This window comes from Neoarius graeffei, chromosome 18, assembly GCF_027579695.1.
Source record: "Neoarius graeffei isolate fNeoGra1 chromosome 18, fNeoGra1.pri, whole genome shotgun sequence".
NCBI lineage: Eukaryota > Metazoa > Chordata > Actinopteri > Siluriformes > Ariidae > Neoarius > Neoarius graeffei.
In genome coordinates this window covers 61,960,589-61,975,660 of record NC_083586.1, presented here as the reverse complement: position 1 = coordinate 61,975,660, position 15,072 = coordinate 61,960,589, and the positions used below count along the sequence as shown (strand labels likewise).

Below are 15,072 nucleotides of genomic sequence, written 5' to 3'. Positions count from 1 at the left end.
GTTATTTTGAAAGTAATTCATGATCTCCCAATCTTTTTTTTTTTTTGTGCGGCATACACTACCGTTCAGGGCGGCACGGTGGTGTAGTGGTTAGCGCTGTCGCCTCACAGCGAGAAGGTCCGGGTTCGAGCCCCGTGGCTGGCGAGGGCCTTTCTGTGTGGAGTTTGCATGTTCTCCCCGTGTCCGCGTGGGTTTCTTCCGGGTGCTCCGGTTTCCCCCACAGTCCAAAGACATGCAGGTTAGGTTAACTGGTGACTCTAAATTGACCGTAGGTGTGAATGTGAGTGTGAATGGTTGTCTGTGTCTATTGGCCCTTTTCCACTACCCTTTTTCAGCTCACTTCAGCCCAACACGGCTCGCGTTTCGACTATCTCAGAGCAGCACGACTCAGCTCGCTTCAGCCCTGCTTAGCCCCTAAAACTCGCACCGTTTTGGAGTGGGGCTGAAGCGAGCCAAACCGAGCCAAGTGGGGCTAGGGGCGTGAGCAGACACTCCCCTGTGCACTGATTGGTGAGGAGGAGTGTCCTCACATGCCCACACACGCCCCGCGAGCACGCTGGGATCTGTAAACACCGTAAACCCGGAAGAAGAAGAATTACGAGAATTTCTGAAGCCTTATGCGCCTCGCCTCATCTATACGCTCTTGCCAGTATCTGTTGGCGTTGTCGGTGACAATAAGCCACAGCACCAAGACCAGCAACACTAACGACTCCATGTCCTCCATGTTTATTGTTTACTATCCGGGTTGTGAGACTACCGCTTAAAAGATCACTGATGTCACTGTTTGCGCCGCCTAACGACATCACATGACGTCCACCCACTTTCGCTAACTCCACCCAATGTGTCCACCCACTTCCAGCCAGCACGGTTCAGCGCAGTTGTAGTCGAAATGCAACTCCAACAGCCCCGCTCAGCTCGACTCAGCACAGCATGGCTCAGCCCGACTCAGCCGCGTTGGTAGTGGAAAAGCGGCATATGTGTCAGCCCTGTGATGACCTGGCGACTTGTCCAGGGTGTACCCCGCCTTTCGCCTGTAGTCAGCTGGGATAGGCTCCAGCTTGTGTGCGACCCTGTAGAACAGGATAAAGCGGCTACACATAATGAGATGAGAGACACTACCGTTCAAAAGTTTGGGGTCGCCCAGACAATTTTGTGTTTTCCATGAAAAGTCACACTTTTATTTCCCACCATAAGTTGTAACATGAATAGAAAATATAGTCGAGACATTTTTCTGGCCATTTTGAGCATTTAATCGACCCCACAAATGTGATGCTCCAGAAACTCAATCTGCTCAAAGGAAGGTCAGTTTTATAGCTTCTCTAAAGAGCTCAACTGTTTTCAGCTGTGCTAACATGATTGTACAAGGGTTTTCTAATCATCCATTAGCCTTCTGAGGCAATGAGCAAACACATTGTACCATTAGAACACTGGAGTGAGAGTTGCTGGAAATGGGCCTCTATACACCTATGGAGATATTGCACCAAAAACCAGACATTTGCAGCTAGAATAGTCATTTACCACATTAGCAATGTATAGAGTGGATTTCTGATTAGTTTAAAGTCATCTTCATTGAAAAGAACAGTGCTTTTCTTTCAAAAATAAGGACGTTTCAAAGTGACCCCAAACTTTTGAACGGTAGTGTAAATCTTAAATTTAACCTGTTATGGTCTTAAAAAGTCTTAAATTGAACTTGTTCAAGCCTGCAGAAACCCTGTGGAAATGACGTGTGTGTGTGTGTGTGTGTGTGTGTGTGTGTGTGTGTGTGTGTGTAGCCCTTCCTGCTCCCCGTAACCTGGCCGAGGCCCTGCAGCAGCGCATGGAGAAATACAAGAGTGCAGCCGAGAGCGCCAAAAGCAAAGGAGATGACCGGAAAGCTCGCATGCACCAGCGTATTGCTAAGGTACAGAGGCCACGCCTCCTTCACTGGGACTGACGCGCACACAGACCACACCTTCCTTGCCTCTTTACTATATTCAAACTAATGCTTGGATGAATCTGTCTAGGATTATACACACAATAATATTATTTGTTCTGTTTTTGTGTACGTGTTTAGCAATATCAAGATGCCATTAAGGCACACAAAGCAGGACGACCTGTCAATCTAGCAGAGCTACCAGTACCACCAGGTATAACATGCACACCTGAAGTGTGTGTCCAAGCATGTCCATATGTGCCCCAGTGTGTTTATGGTAGCATTTTATTCCCCTTTCTCAGGTTGTCCTCCTCTACAGGGTGCCGAAAATGCAGAGCAAAACTTCCTGGGTGTCCTGGAAACAGCCATGAAACTGGCCAATCAGGATGCAGACGCAGGGGATGATGATGACGATGATGGGCCACAAAAGGAAATGGCAAAGGTAACGTACCAAACAGGACATTAAGAGAAAAGGATTGTTATTAAGATTCACTCTGACAGGTTACCGTGATCAGGAAGGTGTCGAGTTGCTATTAATTTAGCTAAATTATGTGGGTTTTGTTTTTAAACATTGTCTGTCTGTATTTTTTCTGCTAATCTTTTATAGCCGTTTAAACGAGATGTAAAAAGTGCTCTATAAATGAAGTTGTCTTGCCTGGAGGTTACAAATTAGCTTAAACCATCCTCTTTATACTGATCCTGGGTTTGGGTTGTTTTTGTATGTTTTCCGTTGTGTTGTTTAGCCAGCGGTGCGTCCTGCTGCTCAGAAAGCTCGAGCCGCCGCCCCCTCACAGTCTTCATCCCCTGCAGTGACCCCCACGGCCTCCACAGACACCCCCAAAATGGGGCCTAAAGGTAGGTGTGTGAGAGAGAGAGAACTGGACAGAGGTTCAGTATGTTCTTCACTTTGCTGTATTAGCCTTGTTGATAGAGCAGCTGTATAAACCATACTGTACGGCCTCTAAAGCTTCCCCTAGTCGTGTAGTGTAGTGTAGTTAGTGTTTATCCTGTTGGTGTTGCTGTACTGTTTGCTGAGCTGGACTCAGTAATTTCATCATTGTTCTACAATGGCCTCGTGATAATGTCTTAATGTGCTTAAACCACATCACTCGCTTTAAATAGCTGATTTCCAGCTTACAAGTTAGCTTTATATATTGATGACAAACTATTGTAACTGCTGAAGCGGCACGAACTGTAAATGCACTAACAAATGGGTACATTTACTGTAATTGAAGCAATGCAGTAGCAATGACTGTATGAAACAGTAATTTATTCAGTAGCACTCTAAACGCGTGAGCAAATGGGCAGGGTTACCATAAATGTTGGAGTAGCGCTTTAAAAATGCTAACAAATGGAAAATCATCATAACTGCTGGAGTAGGACTGTAGAAGTGCAAACAGGTGGATGAAGTTGTGATAATTTAAGAAATAACAAGTGGACAAATTTACCATAATTTCTGGAGTAGCATTCTTAAAAACAATAAAATTCCTGCTGTTTACCATTTTGAAATGACTGGTGTATCTGGCGGGCGGCACGGTGGTGTAGTGGTTAGCGCTGTCGCCTCACAGCAAGAAGGTCCGGGTTCGAGCCCCGTGGCCGGCGAGGGCCTTTCTGTGCGGAGTTTGCATGTTCTCCCCGTGTCCGTGTGGGTTTCCTCCGGGTGCTCCGGTTTCCCCCACAGTCCAAAGACATGCAGGTTAGGTTAACTGGTGACTCTAAATTGAGCGTAGGTGTGAATGTGAGTGTGAATGGTTGTCTGTGTCTATGTGTCAGCCCTGTGATGACCTGGCGACTTGTCCAGGGTGTACCCCGCCTTTCGCCCGTAGTCAGCTGGGATAGGCTCCAGCTTGCCTGCAACCCTGTAGAACAGGATAAAGCGGCTACAGATAATGAGATGGTGTATCTGGCGTTACAGCCAGCCTTCTCTGATTGGGTGGCTGCAGGAGCTGAAGTTTGGGCGGGGCTACAGGCTGTGCGTCCTGCAACAACTTCTCACTGGACTTTGGTGGTGGTTTGTAAGCCGGTGCAGGCTTTTCCTCTTTTCTGATTGGTTCTTGCTGCGTAGAGGTGGGTTTAGCCGCAGTCACAATAAGGGGGTGTGATCTCCTCATGCGTGGGTTTTCCCTTTTTCACCGATGCCTGCATAGACTGTCAAATGGACAAAAATACCATAATTGTTGAAGTAGAACTGTAGCACCACTAAAAAAAACAATGTTGTAGAACTGTAACACGCTATAAAATGGACAAAAATACTGTAATTGCTGGAGTAGGACTGGAGCACCACTGGAAAAAAAAAATGGGCAAAATGCCATAATTGTTGGAGTAGAATTGTAGCACCACTATAAAATGGGAAAAAATACCATAATTGTTGGAGTAGAACTGTAGCACCACAAAAAAATAATTGGACAAATACCGTAATTGTTGGAGTAGGACTGGAGCACCACTGGAAAAAAAAAATGGGCAAAATACCATAATTGTTGGAGTAGAACTGTAGCACCACTAAAAAGAAATGGGCAAAAATACCATAATTGTTGGAGTACAATTGTAGCACCAATATAAAATGGACAAAACTACTGTAATTGTTGGAGTAGGATTGGGGCACCACTATAAAATGGACAAAAATACCGTAATTGTTGAAGTAGGACTGTAGCACCACTAAAAAAATGGACAAAAATACCATAATTGTCGGAGTAGGACTGGAGCTCCACTGAACAAAAAAATGGGCAAAACTACTGTAATTGTTGGAGTAAAACTGTAGCACCAGTATAAAATGGGCAAAAATACCGTAACTGTTAGAGTAGAACTGTAACACCCTGAAAAAATGTACAAAAATGCTGTAATTGTTGGAGTAGACCTGGAGCACCACTATAAAATGGGCAAAAATACTGTAGTTGTTGGAGTAGAACTGGAGCACCAATTTTAAAAAAATGGGCAAAAATACTGTAATTGTTGTAGAATGAATGAACCCTTTGTCACTGTTACCAGTGAAATTGACCATCAACCTGTCCTTACAGAGGGGGAACAGGACAGGAAGACAGGGATAAAAGAAAAAGAAACACAGTAGTAACATGAGGAAAAAAAGAACACCCCCCCCCCCCCACTATGCTCCTATCAGGAGTACAGTGTGGGAGCATTTAAAAACCTCCGCACAAGCACACAATAACACAAGTACACTTTAAAACATGGGACTTGAAGGGGGGAAGGAGGGGGCAATCAAGGGTGAGGGGTGAAGGGGGGGAGGAGGTAGAGGTAACCCAGCGCAAGCAAGCAGCCGTCCGCTCCTGCAGCCATGCAAACGGCGCTGGTCACGCACCCGCTTGTCACACTGGGGGTGAAAAACGGCGACTGTGGAAAATTGGGGAAGGAATGCGAAGAATGCGAGAGTGTCTCCCAGCAGTGACCTTCTGGGGGAAATGTTGCCCCAGCAACGGCCTTGATCGAGGCCAGTGCTGTTCAGGGAGCTGAATGTTGATAAGATAGAGAACTATAATGCAGCAAAAAATAGACAAAAATACTGTAATTGTTGGAGTATGACTGTAACACCACTTAAAAAAAAAAAATTGGGCAAAAATACCATAACTGCTGGAGCATCAATAAAAAAATGGACAAAAATACCGTAATTGTTGGAGTAGAACTGCAGCATCACCACTATAAAATGGGCGAAAATAACATTAATTGTTGGAATAGGACTGTAACACCACAAAAAAAGGAACAAATTACATGAATATAAAACTGATAACGCACATCTGTGTGTGTGTGTGTGTAGCTCAGCAGCAGCTGGACTTCCTGCTCCGTCGTAGGCAGCAGTTTGTTAAAGCGGCCCTGCGCTCGAAGCAGATGAAGGACGTTCAGGGAGCAGCGCAGCACTTTCGCAATGCCAAGGGACTCGACCCCATGATCACTGCAGCCAAAGGAGGCCTTCCTGTTGATATCAGCAAGGTGTGTGTGTGTGTTTTCACAATACTATCATGATGATTGTAGTAGTGATACCCTGTATATAATAATACAGCTAGACCAGCGTGCACCGGAGAGGATTCCATGGTGTGGTAAAGTCCTGGGAATCTGACAGTGGAGAAAATCGAGACTGCATTATTGTGTTGGACCTCAAACAGCTCTTTATTGACTTGCAAATTTGTTCACTAATTTGTTTCATTGACCTTTACCTGCCTCTCTCTCTCTCTCTCTCTCTCTAGGTGCCCAGTGCCCCAGCGAATGAGGAAGACTACGCTCTCCCTCATGCTCGCTCTTCCCGCTCGTCCCAGCAGTACGCTCAGCTCATGGATCGCCTCAGGCAGCAGCATGAGGTCAGCACATCCTCACCAACACCTACGTGCCTGTTACATGCTTATTACACTCACATCACACGTTAGACTGCAGTCTAATCTAATCTCCTGCATTAACTAATAATCCTGCCGTTTCATAATCCTGTTACTAAAATATGTAAAACGTGTGTGTGTTGTTCGAGCATGTTATTATTGTGAAACATGTGGTAGTCACACCTAAGTCGGGTTAATTGAAGTTTGCACTGCATGTTCAGAATCGGGAACCAGTGGAATTCTCTAGTCTGGCTAACGCGACTTCAAAGCTCTGTGAGCATTTGGTCTGGCAAAGATATTAAGCCCAACCGTTTCCCAAAGCGCGTGGTTGACCCGCCTCCCTGAAATGCCTCAGTTTGCTACTGGTCGAAGCCAGAAAAGGCTGTGACGAAGCTTAAACCAATCACATCACTCTTTCCTCTGACGTATGTGACGTGACGGAAACTGCTTGAGTAACAGGAAGAAGATAAATACCTCCAGGGCTGCTCTTTGCTCCGTTTTCAATGAGAACTTCCTGTTGAATGCTTTCAATACAGCATCTACCGCTGTGTCAAAGGCTTGCCGCTGCTCCATGTTCGTAATGTTTCTAGTGAATGAAGCGCTTCCGGCATAGATTCTGTAAACAATCTATGGCTTCCGGTCGCAGTTCTACTACGTCAGTGGCTTGAACACGCCTCTACCCAGGGCCGTTGGAGATGCTCAAAGTTGATTTGCTCCCAATTTTTCGGGAGCTTGGAAGAGCTGGAGATAGCTTGCCTTGCCAGACTAATATTCGCAACAGGCCCTCGTGTTGCGTCACACTTAGGATGGGCGGGCCCAGGCTAGGAATTCTCGGGCTTCAGGTCATTTTCCACCAAGCGACTGGAAATGATTACAGTAAAATCAGCAAAGAGCAGCGATGTTCAACGTTGAGGAGTCGTAATAATGACCAGGATTTAAAAAAACAAAAACAAAAAGACGCATTACAAAGAAATGAAAATGATTTTCTTTATTTTATCTGATTGGCAAAGAAAAAGGCACCGCATGACGAGGAATTAAAGTATTTGTTCGCTCATGTCGCGTGTCTTTAGTTTTTCAGAAATTAAATGTAAATACAGTTCTGTGCAAAAGTCTTAGAGAAATAATGGCTTCAAATATAATTAAATTAAATGTTTCTACATGGAAAGATACTGTAAAGAGCAGTAAACAGTAATAAATGAACCAAACTCAATAATTTTTATATTTTGCTTGTTTAAAAAAAAGTCAGTGTGTTTTTGTTTTATCATGAAATGAGCTGTAGGTTTTACTGAACATCTTACAGAACCATCCTCGGTTCTTCTGGACACTTTGTCACAGTCGCTCCTTATTCCTGCAGCAAAACCCCGTAGCCTTCATTATGTTTTATGTCTGAAAACTGTCTGTTATTCTGCTGCTTTCTTGACTGACGTACATACATTTAATTTTGTGCTGCAAAGCTGATGTTTGGAATCTAAAATGTTTTTGTACTGACTCGATAATGTAGAAGTCATAAAATAGAAATTTGTACTAAAAAAAATAGGATACGTAAAACTTTTGCAGTGCCAGGTGCGAAATAAAAAAGGACGGTGTTGCAATTTAATGCCGCAACCAGCATAACCCATTAGCAAATAATAACAGTAATGCTAGCCCCGCCCCTTAAAAGCAATATGCCGCGTTTGATTTAGCTCAGGAGCGTGATGTTAAGAAATTGTCCTTTTCGACATTCGAGCTACAAAGAGTTAACAAGTGAAGACGTCTGGATGTTGATTGATTTAAAGATGATTCATGTGTGTACTATAGTGTTACTGCTTTGTTTACTCTTGATGCCATATTGTTACGACGTCACTTGCTGAACGTGGGGTCGAGGAGACTGTCCTGAGTTTCCCAATAAGAGTTCAGGGCGATTATTTTTTTTTTTCTCTCTTCTTCTTCTTGGTCTAAGGATAGAAATTGAGTTACAACCTTAAATCGACTACACCGTTAGTTCCTGCTGGTGCTGATTTTGAGTACCAAATACTGAAAAAAAACACTCAACTAGAACTTGTGTAGTCAAGAAGGTGTTCCGGAATTCCGGATTTTTAGATTTTCCGCCGGATTTTTTCCGCTAATGACCCGGAAATCCGGATATTTGACAAAACTCTTGAAAATCTCCGGTTTTCCGAATGGAGAATTTTTTATTTTTCGGATTTTTCGCGTTCCTAGACGCGGCGTAATACTTCGCATCGTCCTCGCATGGGCGCAGTCCTTAAATAGCCCAAACATAGTTCATTGATTAAAGACAGGTGTTCTTTGTTAACGGCGCGCGTGCCGGAGCTCGTTCAGCGCGCCTTCAAGTGCACGTGCTAAGGCGCGCAGGACTGACACCGTTCTGCGCAAGCGCAACACAATCGCACTAGAAAGCGTGTTCAAGCTGCCAGTGTAGCTGCAGGCTTTTTAGTTGCGAATTACGAGTATTTCCTCTTGTTAATAATTCGCCATGTGAAAACAAGCAAAACTTTCCTCCTTCTTTCAACGTGAAGAGAGGTAAGCAATGTATTTGTTATATATGAGTGATTCCACACTTATGGGTACTGAAATGGGGACATGAACTTATTTTTAAAAATTCACCTAAAACCATTTCTTTTTTTACCATCAGGTCACAAAACATGTAATCTTTAATGAATGATATGTTAAAAGATAACTTTAATTTTCTGAGATGTAATAAAAACATATTTATATGCCAAAGTCAGAACGTAACAGAAGTGTTGTGGACATATATATTCTCAATTTTAACAATGTAGAATTACTTTTTGAAACATAGGAAGGTGATGTTTTAGCAAATATAATTAATAAACGTGTGTAGTAGAATAAACATACACATTCTTTCAATAAGATTAACATGGTATAGAGCTAGATTGTAATTAATTTGTAACAGACGCGAGATGGACAATCGTAACAGAAGTAATGTAACAGACATCATTTTGGAACTCATAGGCTTGACTTTGGCATATAAATATGTTTTTATTACATCTCAGAAAATTAAAGTTATCTTTTAACATATCATTCATTAAAGATTACATGTTTTGTGACCTGATGGTAAAAAAAGAAATGGTTTTAGGTGAATACGTTCATGTCCCCATTTCAGTACCCATAAGCGTGGAATCACTTTTTATATATATATATATATATATATATATATATATATATATATATATATATATATATATATATATATATAAATTTTTCCCCATCAAAGTTGCATTTTGTGGTTTCGAAGCTGAGTTTTAGTGCCGTTTCTAGAACACAATATCAAGAAACCGTGGAAGAAACAGCAATAATGGAAGAGCCGGTTTCTAAGCTGCCTAAAACTAGCAATGGGAATTTATTTTTTGTTACATACTGCACTCAGGCTGCCAGTCAGTGTGTGACACACACACACACCCTACGCCCCTGATTTACATGAGAAGTTTGGTATTCATTGGCGTGTTTAAATTTACAGACAATACGAACTAATGTAAACAATTGGCTTCAACTCGCATAAATCTGAATTGGAAATGTTTAGTTCACTTTAGCTTCTGCAAACGCACAACTCTACTAAAAGATTGATAAACGAGGCTCAACGTCCCCAACATTGAAACCTGAAAGCTTTAGAAACTCTAACAGGCCTTTACTTTTTAACAGCACTGAAGACCTTCACATTAACAAAGTTTTTCACCTCATTTCAGTATTTTTTCAAGTTGAGAGCCTAAAATAGTGTGAACTTTACTATGCTGATCTTTTTTTAATGGAAAAATATTTTAATGGAATTTTATTCTTATTTGAGGCTTACAGAATAGTTCTCATCACCGTTACAGTAAATGATGAAGCTAGATCATGAGTTAAAAACATTTTTTGACAATTTATTTCATATTTCCACAAAATATCCCATTAAATGAACAGCACAGTCCATGACAATTACTTTTTTTTTTTTGACATTTATTTATTGCCCTCACAGTGCATGGTAATGAGAACATTGAGTAACGGTAATGAGATACTCTTGGCTAATTTCACAAATAACCTGAAATGCTAGCAACCTATAACTTTGCCACATGTTAAAGCCTTATATTGTGATAATAATCATAAAAAAATATATTTTTTTTATTTTTAAAAGTAATGAGTATTAAACCATAACGGTAATGATAATAGACAGTTTAACTGAGGACAGATTTAGCAACATTAATATAAATATCACAAAGTAAGAGAAGAGTGAGCAACTGACCTTGTCTCCATTTTGAATCTTGTATCTGAAGTGATGCATCATGGGATAGCTGATCAATTTAAAGGCACAGTGTACTTTTTATAGGGGGGTGAAATCAGGAAACGGTAATGAGAAACATTTGGTGCGGACAGAGTTATTTTGTTTAAAATCAAGTACCTTTTTTTGTTCAACAGAAAAAATATTAATATTATGCATAAATATGTTTTAAAATAACTTGACACTGTATTTTTTTTATATAATTAGGAATTTTTATATGATTTAAAGTAAACATTAAAAAAGGGATGCGGACACATAACGGTAATGAGAATTTCCATAGATTTTTTTGTTTAATTGATATAAAAATTAGTTTATATGATGATGAAAACCATTTGTCCATACAGTGCTCCCTATTTTCTTTACACAAAATATCAGAGTTTATGTGAATTAAGTATTGATTTTGGAAAATGCGTCCTGGACATGTTCACTGCAGCTTCATGAGAATCACCTGAGTTTACCTTCAACTGTCTGATTTTTTTTTTCAAAGTAATGAACTGTGTAGCAGGAAAATCACCGCGTTTTCTAAATGCACTCCTGAAAATTACTCATTAACTAGGGGAATTAAATTTTATATTTTTGACATGTTAATCATTAATATACTTGAAAGAAAAAGGCTTAAAAGTTATAACTTGTTTTAGTGAAAATAAGTACTAGAATGCAGCGTTTTGCGTGTTATGTTATTAAAATATTTTCGGGGGACGTTGCCCCGCCCCCCCGGTTTCAGGGTTTTTTCCTTTGCTCCACTTTCATCTCTAACTTGTGGTACTGAAAAGTTCGGCAGTGTAGATGATGTGAAATGTGGACTTGTTAGTTCGTCTTAAACAGTCAGTGTGTTCACTAATCGCTGTTCTCTCGCTCTCTCTTGTTGTGCAGAAATGTCTGAGCTACTCGCAGCAGTTCACTCAAATGGGCAACATGGCCGAGACCGTGAGGTAGGAGTTCATCCAAAACGAAATCATTCCACTGTGGGATACTGGATTCTGATTGGTCAGTTCAGGAACTTGAATCAGTGTGTATGTGTAGCTGTATGTACTTGGACAAAGATTAACAGTTTGGTCTTATTAATGGAATTGTTTAACAAAACTAAAGTGTATCTGAATGTAATCTGTTAGCTGAGACGTGACCTGATGAAGCTAATGAGTGCGTTTACAGCTAGTGGACTTGTGTAATTTGAGATCATTTGACTTGTCATTGAAATGTAGTGTATACCGTAGAATCAGCTGGTGTTTGTTTGTTTGTTTAGTGAGGAGGCTGAGGGAGGAGTGTAGCAGATGAGAGCTCTCAGGCAAAGGGCTGTTTATTAGAATATTAGCCCACAGCCACTAGTGCAGTTTTCTGATCAGTGGGTTCAGCTGGGCTGGATGTTTAATATATAACGCTTAGAACTTGTAGTACAGCATGAAATGAGAAATATTGGTGTGTGTGTGTTTGCTTGCAGATTTGAGAAGCTGGCAGAGGAGTGTATGAGTTATATTGAGCTGCTGAAGAAAGCTAATGCTAAAGGCTATCCAGTTCCAGGTCACCACACAGAGGAACGCACGGTCAACACCGTCAAGTAAACACACACACACACACACACACACACACACACACACACCATACTTACTCTACCTCAAACTGGTTGGGGTGGTGATCTCTACCACTGGAACCACTTTGTCCGTATAGACTGGATGCAGATTTTGAGGCGCGTATTCGAGTAAGTTAAAAGAGAAAAGAGTTTATATCATAATTTATTTATTGTAAAATCACACACTTGGTATTATAGTTGACAGAAAACATCATGGTTTTAAACAGGGCTGAGTGTAATGAAGTATGTCTCTGCACTAACAGCACTCACAATACATGAAGCTCTAGTACTTATCTCTCTCACACACACACACACACACACACACACACACACACTATGAGAAGATGACCTGGGCTGAATTGCGTCTGTCTCTCTGTAGGATTTTCCCCAGTTTGACTGCCAGTGAGATGGAGCTGTCAATCGTAAAAGGAATCAACCTCCCCACTCCAGGTGTGTGTCGTGTCGTGAAGGGAAATGAGTTCCTTCTTACTTGTACTTGGGTCATTCTGCCATTTTCTCAGTCTCTCTCTCTCTCTCTCGCAGGATTTTCAGCCAGTGATTTGGACGCTAGTGTGCGCTTTGAGTTCCCTTTCCCTAGTTCGGTAAAAAAAAAAAAGTCTCTGTCTCTCTCTCTCTCTCTCTCTCTCTCTCTCTCTCTCTCTCTTTCTCTTTGTGTGTCTCTGTCTGTCTCTCTCCCCACTACCTTTGTCTCTCTCTCTATCTTTGTCTCTCTCTCGCTCCCCCCTCTCTCTCTCTGTCTGTCTCTTGCTCCCCCACCTCTCTGTTTCTCTGTCCCCCTCTCTGTTTCTCTGTCCCCCTCTCTGTGTCTCTTGCTCCCCTGTTCTCTCTCTCTCTCTCTCTGTCTGTCTGTCTCTTGCTCCCCCACCTCCGTTTCTCTGTCCCCTCTCTGTGTCTCTCGCTCCCCTGTGTTCTCTCTCTCATTCCTGTCTGTCTGTCTCTTACGTTCTCTCTTTCTCTGTGTGTCTCTCTGTCTGTCTCTCTCCCCACCACCTTTCTCTCTCTATCTTTGTCTCTCTCTCGCTCCCCCCTCTCCCTCTCTCTCTCTCTCTGTCTCTTGCTCGCTCACCTCTCTGTCTCTCTGTCCCCCTCTCTGTGTCTCGCTCCCCTGTTCTAGCTCTCTCTCTCTCTCTGACAAAATAGTGTCTTTTTTTTTTTTGCAATTTTATAGTTTATTTTCTGTGTAGGAAGAAGCTCAAAGAGACAAAACCAACACTGTTAAAAGCACCAACTGCCCAGGTACACACACACACACATATATATATATATATATATATATATATATATATATATATATATATATACACACCTCAACACTGTGTTCCCACTAGCAAGTGACCGATGACTGTTCAGCTCTTGTGTTGGTTTGAACAGAGATGAGCTCCATGTCGCATTATAATGTTCTAAAGTGAAAAATCTAAACGATCCTCTGCTCTCACTACTTCATATCTTGTATTTATTCTCCGTGTCACTGTTTTGGCTGACAAACATGGAGGCAAGACCGATAATCATGGTCTCATTATCCCCATCCATCCATTATCTCTAGCCGCCTTATCCTGTTCTACAGGGTCGCAGGCGAGCTAGAGCCTATCCCAGCTGACTACGGGTGAGAGGCGGGGCTCACCCTGGACAAGTCGCCAGGTCATCACAGGGCTGACAAACAACCATTCACACCTATGATCAGTTTAGAGCCACCCATCATCTCCTGGATGATATTACAATATTTAAAAAATGGTGGTTGTGCAGCAGCTCTAAACATCCTGTCAGTCAGTGACACTGGCCAATCACAGCTGTCCATTATGTTGAGACTTCTTGTGTGTCCAAAGTTGTTTTGCTTTAATCTTCAAACCCCCAGATTTGTGAGTAGGTGTTGAGATGGTTACGAATAGGTTTTGGAACTTTACACGATTAAATTGAGTGATGATGTTTATAAAATGCATGACGACATTTTAGCTACTGACATTTCTACTGGAACGTAAACATGAAACCTGGAAAGGCCACACCCACGAACGACAAACCTGAAGTGCTGTCAGTGACTCATCAGGTTGTGTAAATCATGGTTAGAATGTTTTTTCTTTCTTTTTTTCCCCCCTTTTCCTCTGTGAATGACAGAGTTCAGAGCGCAGTTTAAGTTGCACATCAACCGAACACACCGAGGCTTTAAGAGAGTGGTGCAGACCAAAGGCATCAAGTTCGAAGTCATCCACAAAGGGTGAGGTTTTATTTTACTTCTTCTGTCATCCAATAAACTTTGTTTTAAAATGCGGTTAAAAAAGCATGAGCTCACAGAATACAGCTGAATTTATGGAGAAAAATCACACCATCTGTTCACAAGCCTTACTGTGTGTGTGTGTGTGTGTGTGTGTGTTGTGCACGTACGGGTTTAGTGGCCTCTTCAAAAATGATAAGGTGGTGGGAAATGCTCAGCTGAAACTTGAAGCACTGGAGAATCAGTGTGAGATCCGAGAGATTATAGAGGTGAGTTCTATGTGTGTGTGTGTGTGTGTGTATATATATGACTACCGTTCAAAAGTTTGGGGTCACTTTGAAATGTCCTTATTTTTGAAAGAAAAGCACTGTTCTTTTCAATGAAGATGACTTTAAACTAATCAGAAATCCACTCTATACATTGCTAATGTGGTAAATGACTATTCTAGCTGCAAATGTGTGGTTTTTGGTGCAATATCTCCATAGGTGTATAGAGGCCCATTTCCAGCAACTCTCACTCCAGTGTTCTAATGGTACAATGTGTTTGCTCATTGCCTCAGAAGGCTAATGGATGATTAGAAAACCCTTGTACAATCATGTTAGCACAGCTGAAAACAGTTGAGCTCTTTAGAGAAGCTATAAAACTGACCTTCCTTTGAGCAGATTGAGTTTCTGGAGCATCACATTTGTGGGGTCGATTAAATGCTCAAAATGGCCAGAAAAATGTCTTGACTATATTTTCTATTCATTTTACAACTTATGGTGGGAAATAAAAGTGTGA

At 41.8% G+C, this 15,072-nt stretch overlaps 1 protein-coding gene across 2 annotated transcripts in view; it reads left to right on the top strand.

Moving 5' to 3' along the window:
* cc2d1a (coiled-coil and C2 domain containing 1A) overlaps positions 1-15,072 on the top strand; it is a 65,899-nt gene that overhangs the window by 30,637 nt on the left and 20,190 nt on the right. For both annotated transcript variants that reach the window (XM_060899174.1, XM_060899173.1), the window contains exons 10-22: positions 1,773-1,900; positions 2,054-2,126; positions 2,215-2,354; positions 2,656-2,767; positions 5,679-5,851; positions 6,106-6,216; positions 11,372-11,430; positions 11,937-12,053; positions 12,445-12,515; positions 12,609-12,667; positions 13,271-13,322; positions 14,196-14,295; positions 14,471-14,561. In XM_060899174.1, coding sequence (XP_060755157.1) covers positions 1,773-1,900; positions 2,054-2,126; positions 2,215-2,354; positions 2,656-2,767; positions 5,679-5,851; positions 6,106-6,216; positions 11,372-11,430; positions 11,937-12,053; positions 12,445-12,515; positions 12,609-12,667; positions 13,271-13,322; positions 14,196-14,295; positions 14,471-14,561 — 1,286 coding nt within the window. The remainder of the gene's footprint in view (positions 1-1,772; positions 1,901-2,053; positions 2,127-2,214; positions 2,355-2,655; positions 2,768-5,678; positions 5,852-6,105; positions 6,217-11,371; positions 11,431-11,936; positions 12,054-12,444; positions 12,516-12,608; positions 12,668-13,270; positions 13,323-14,195; positions 14,296-14,470; positions 14,562-15,072) is intronic.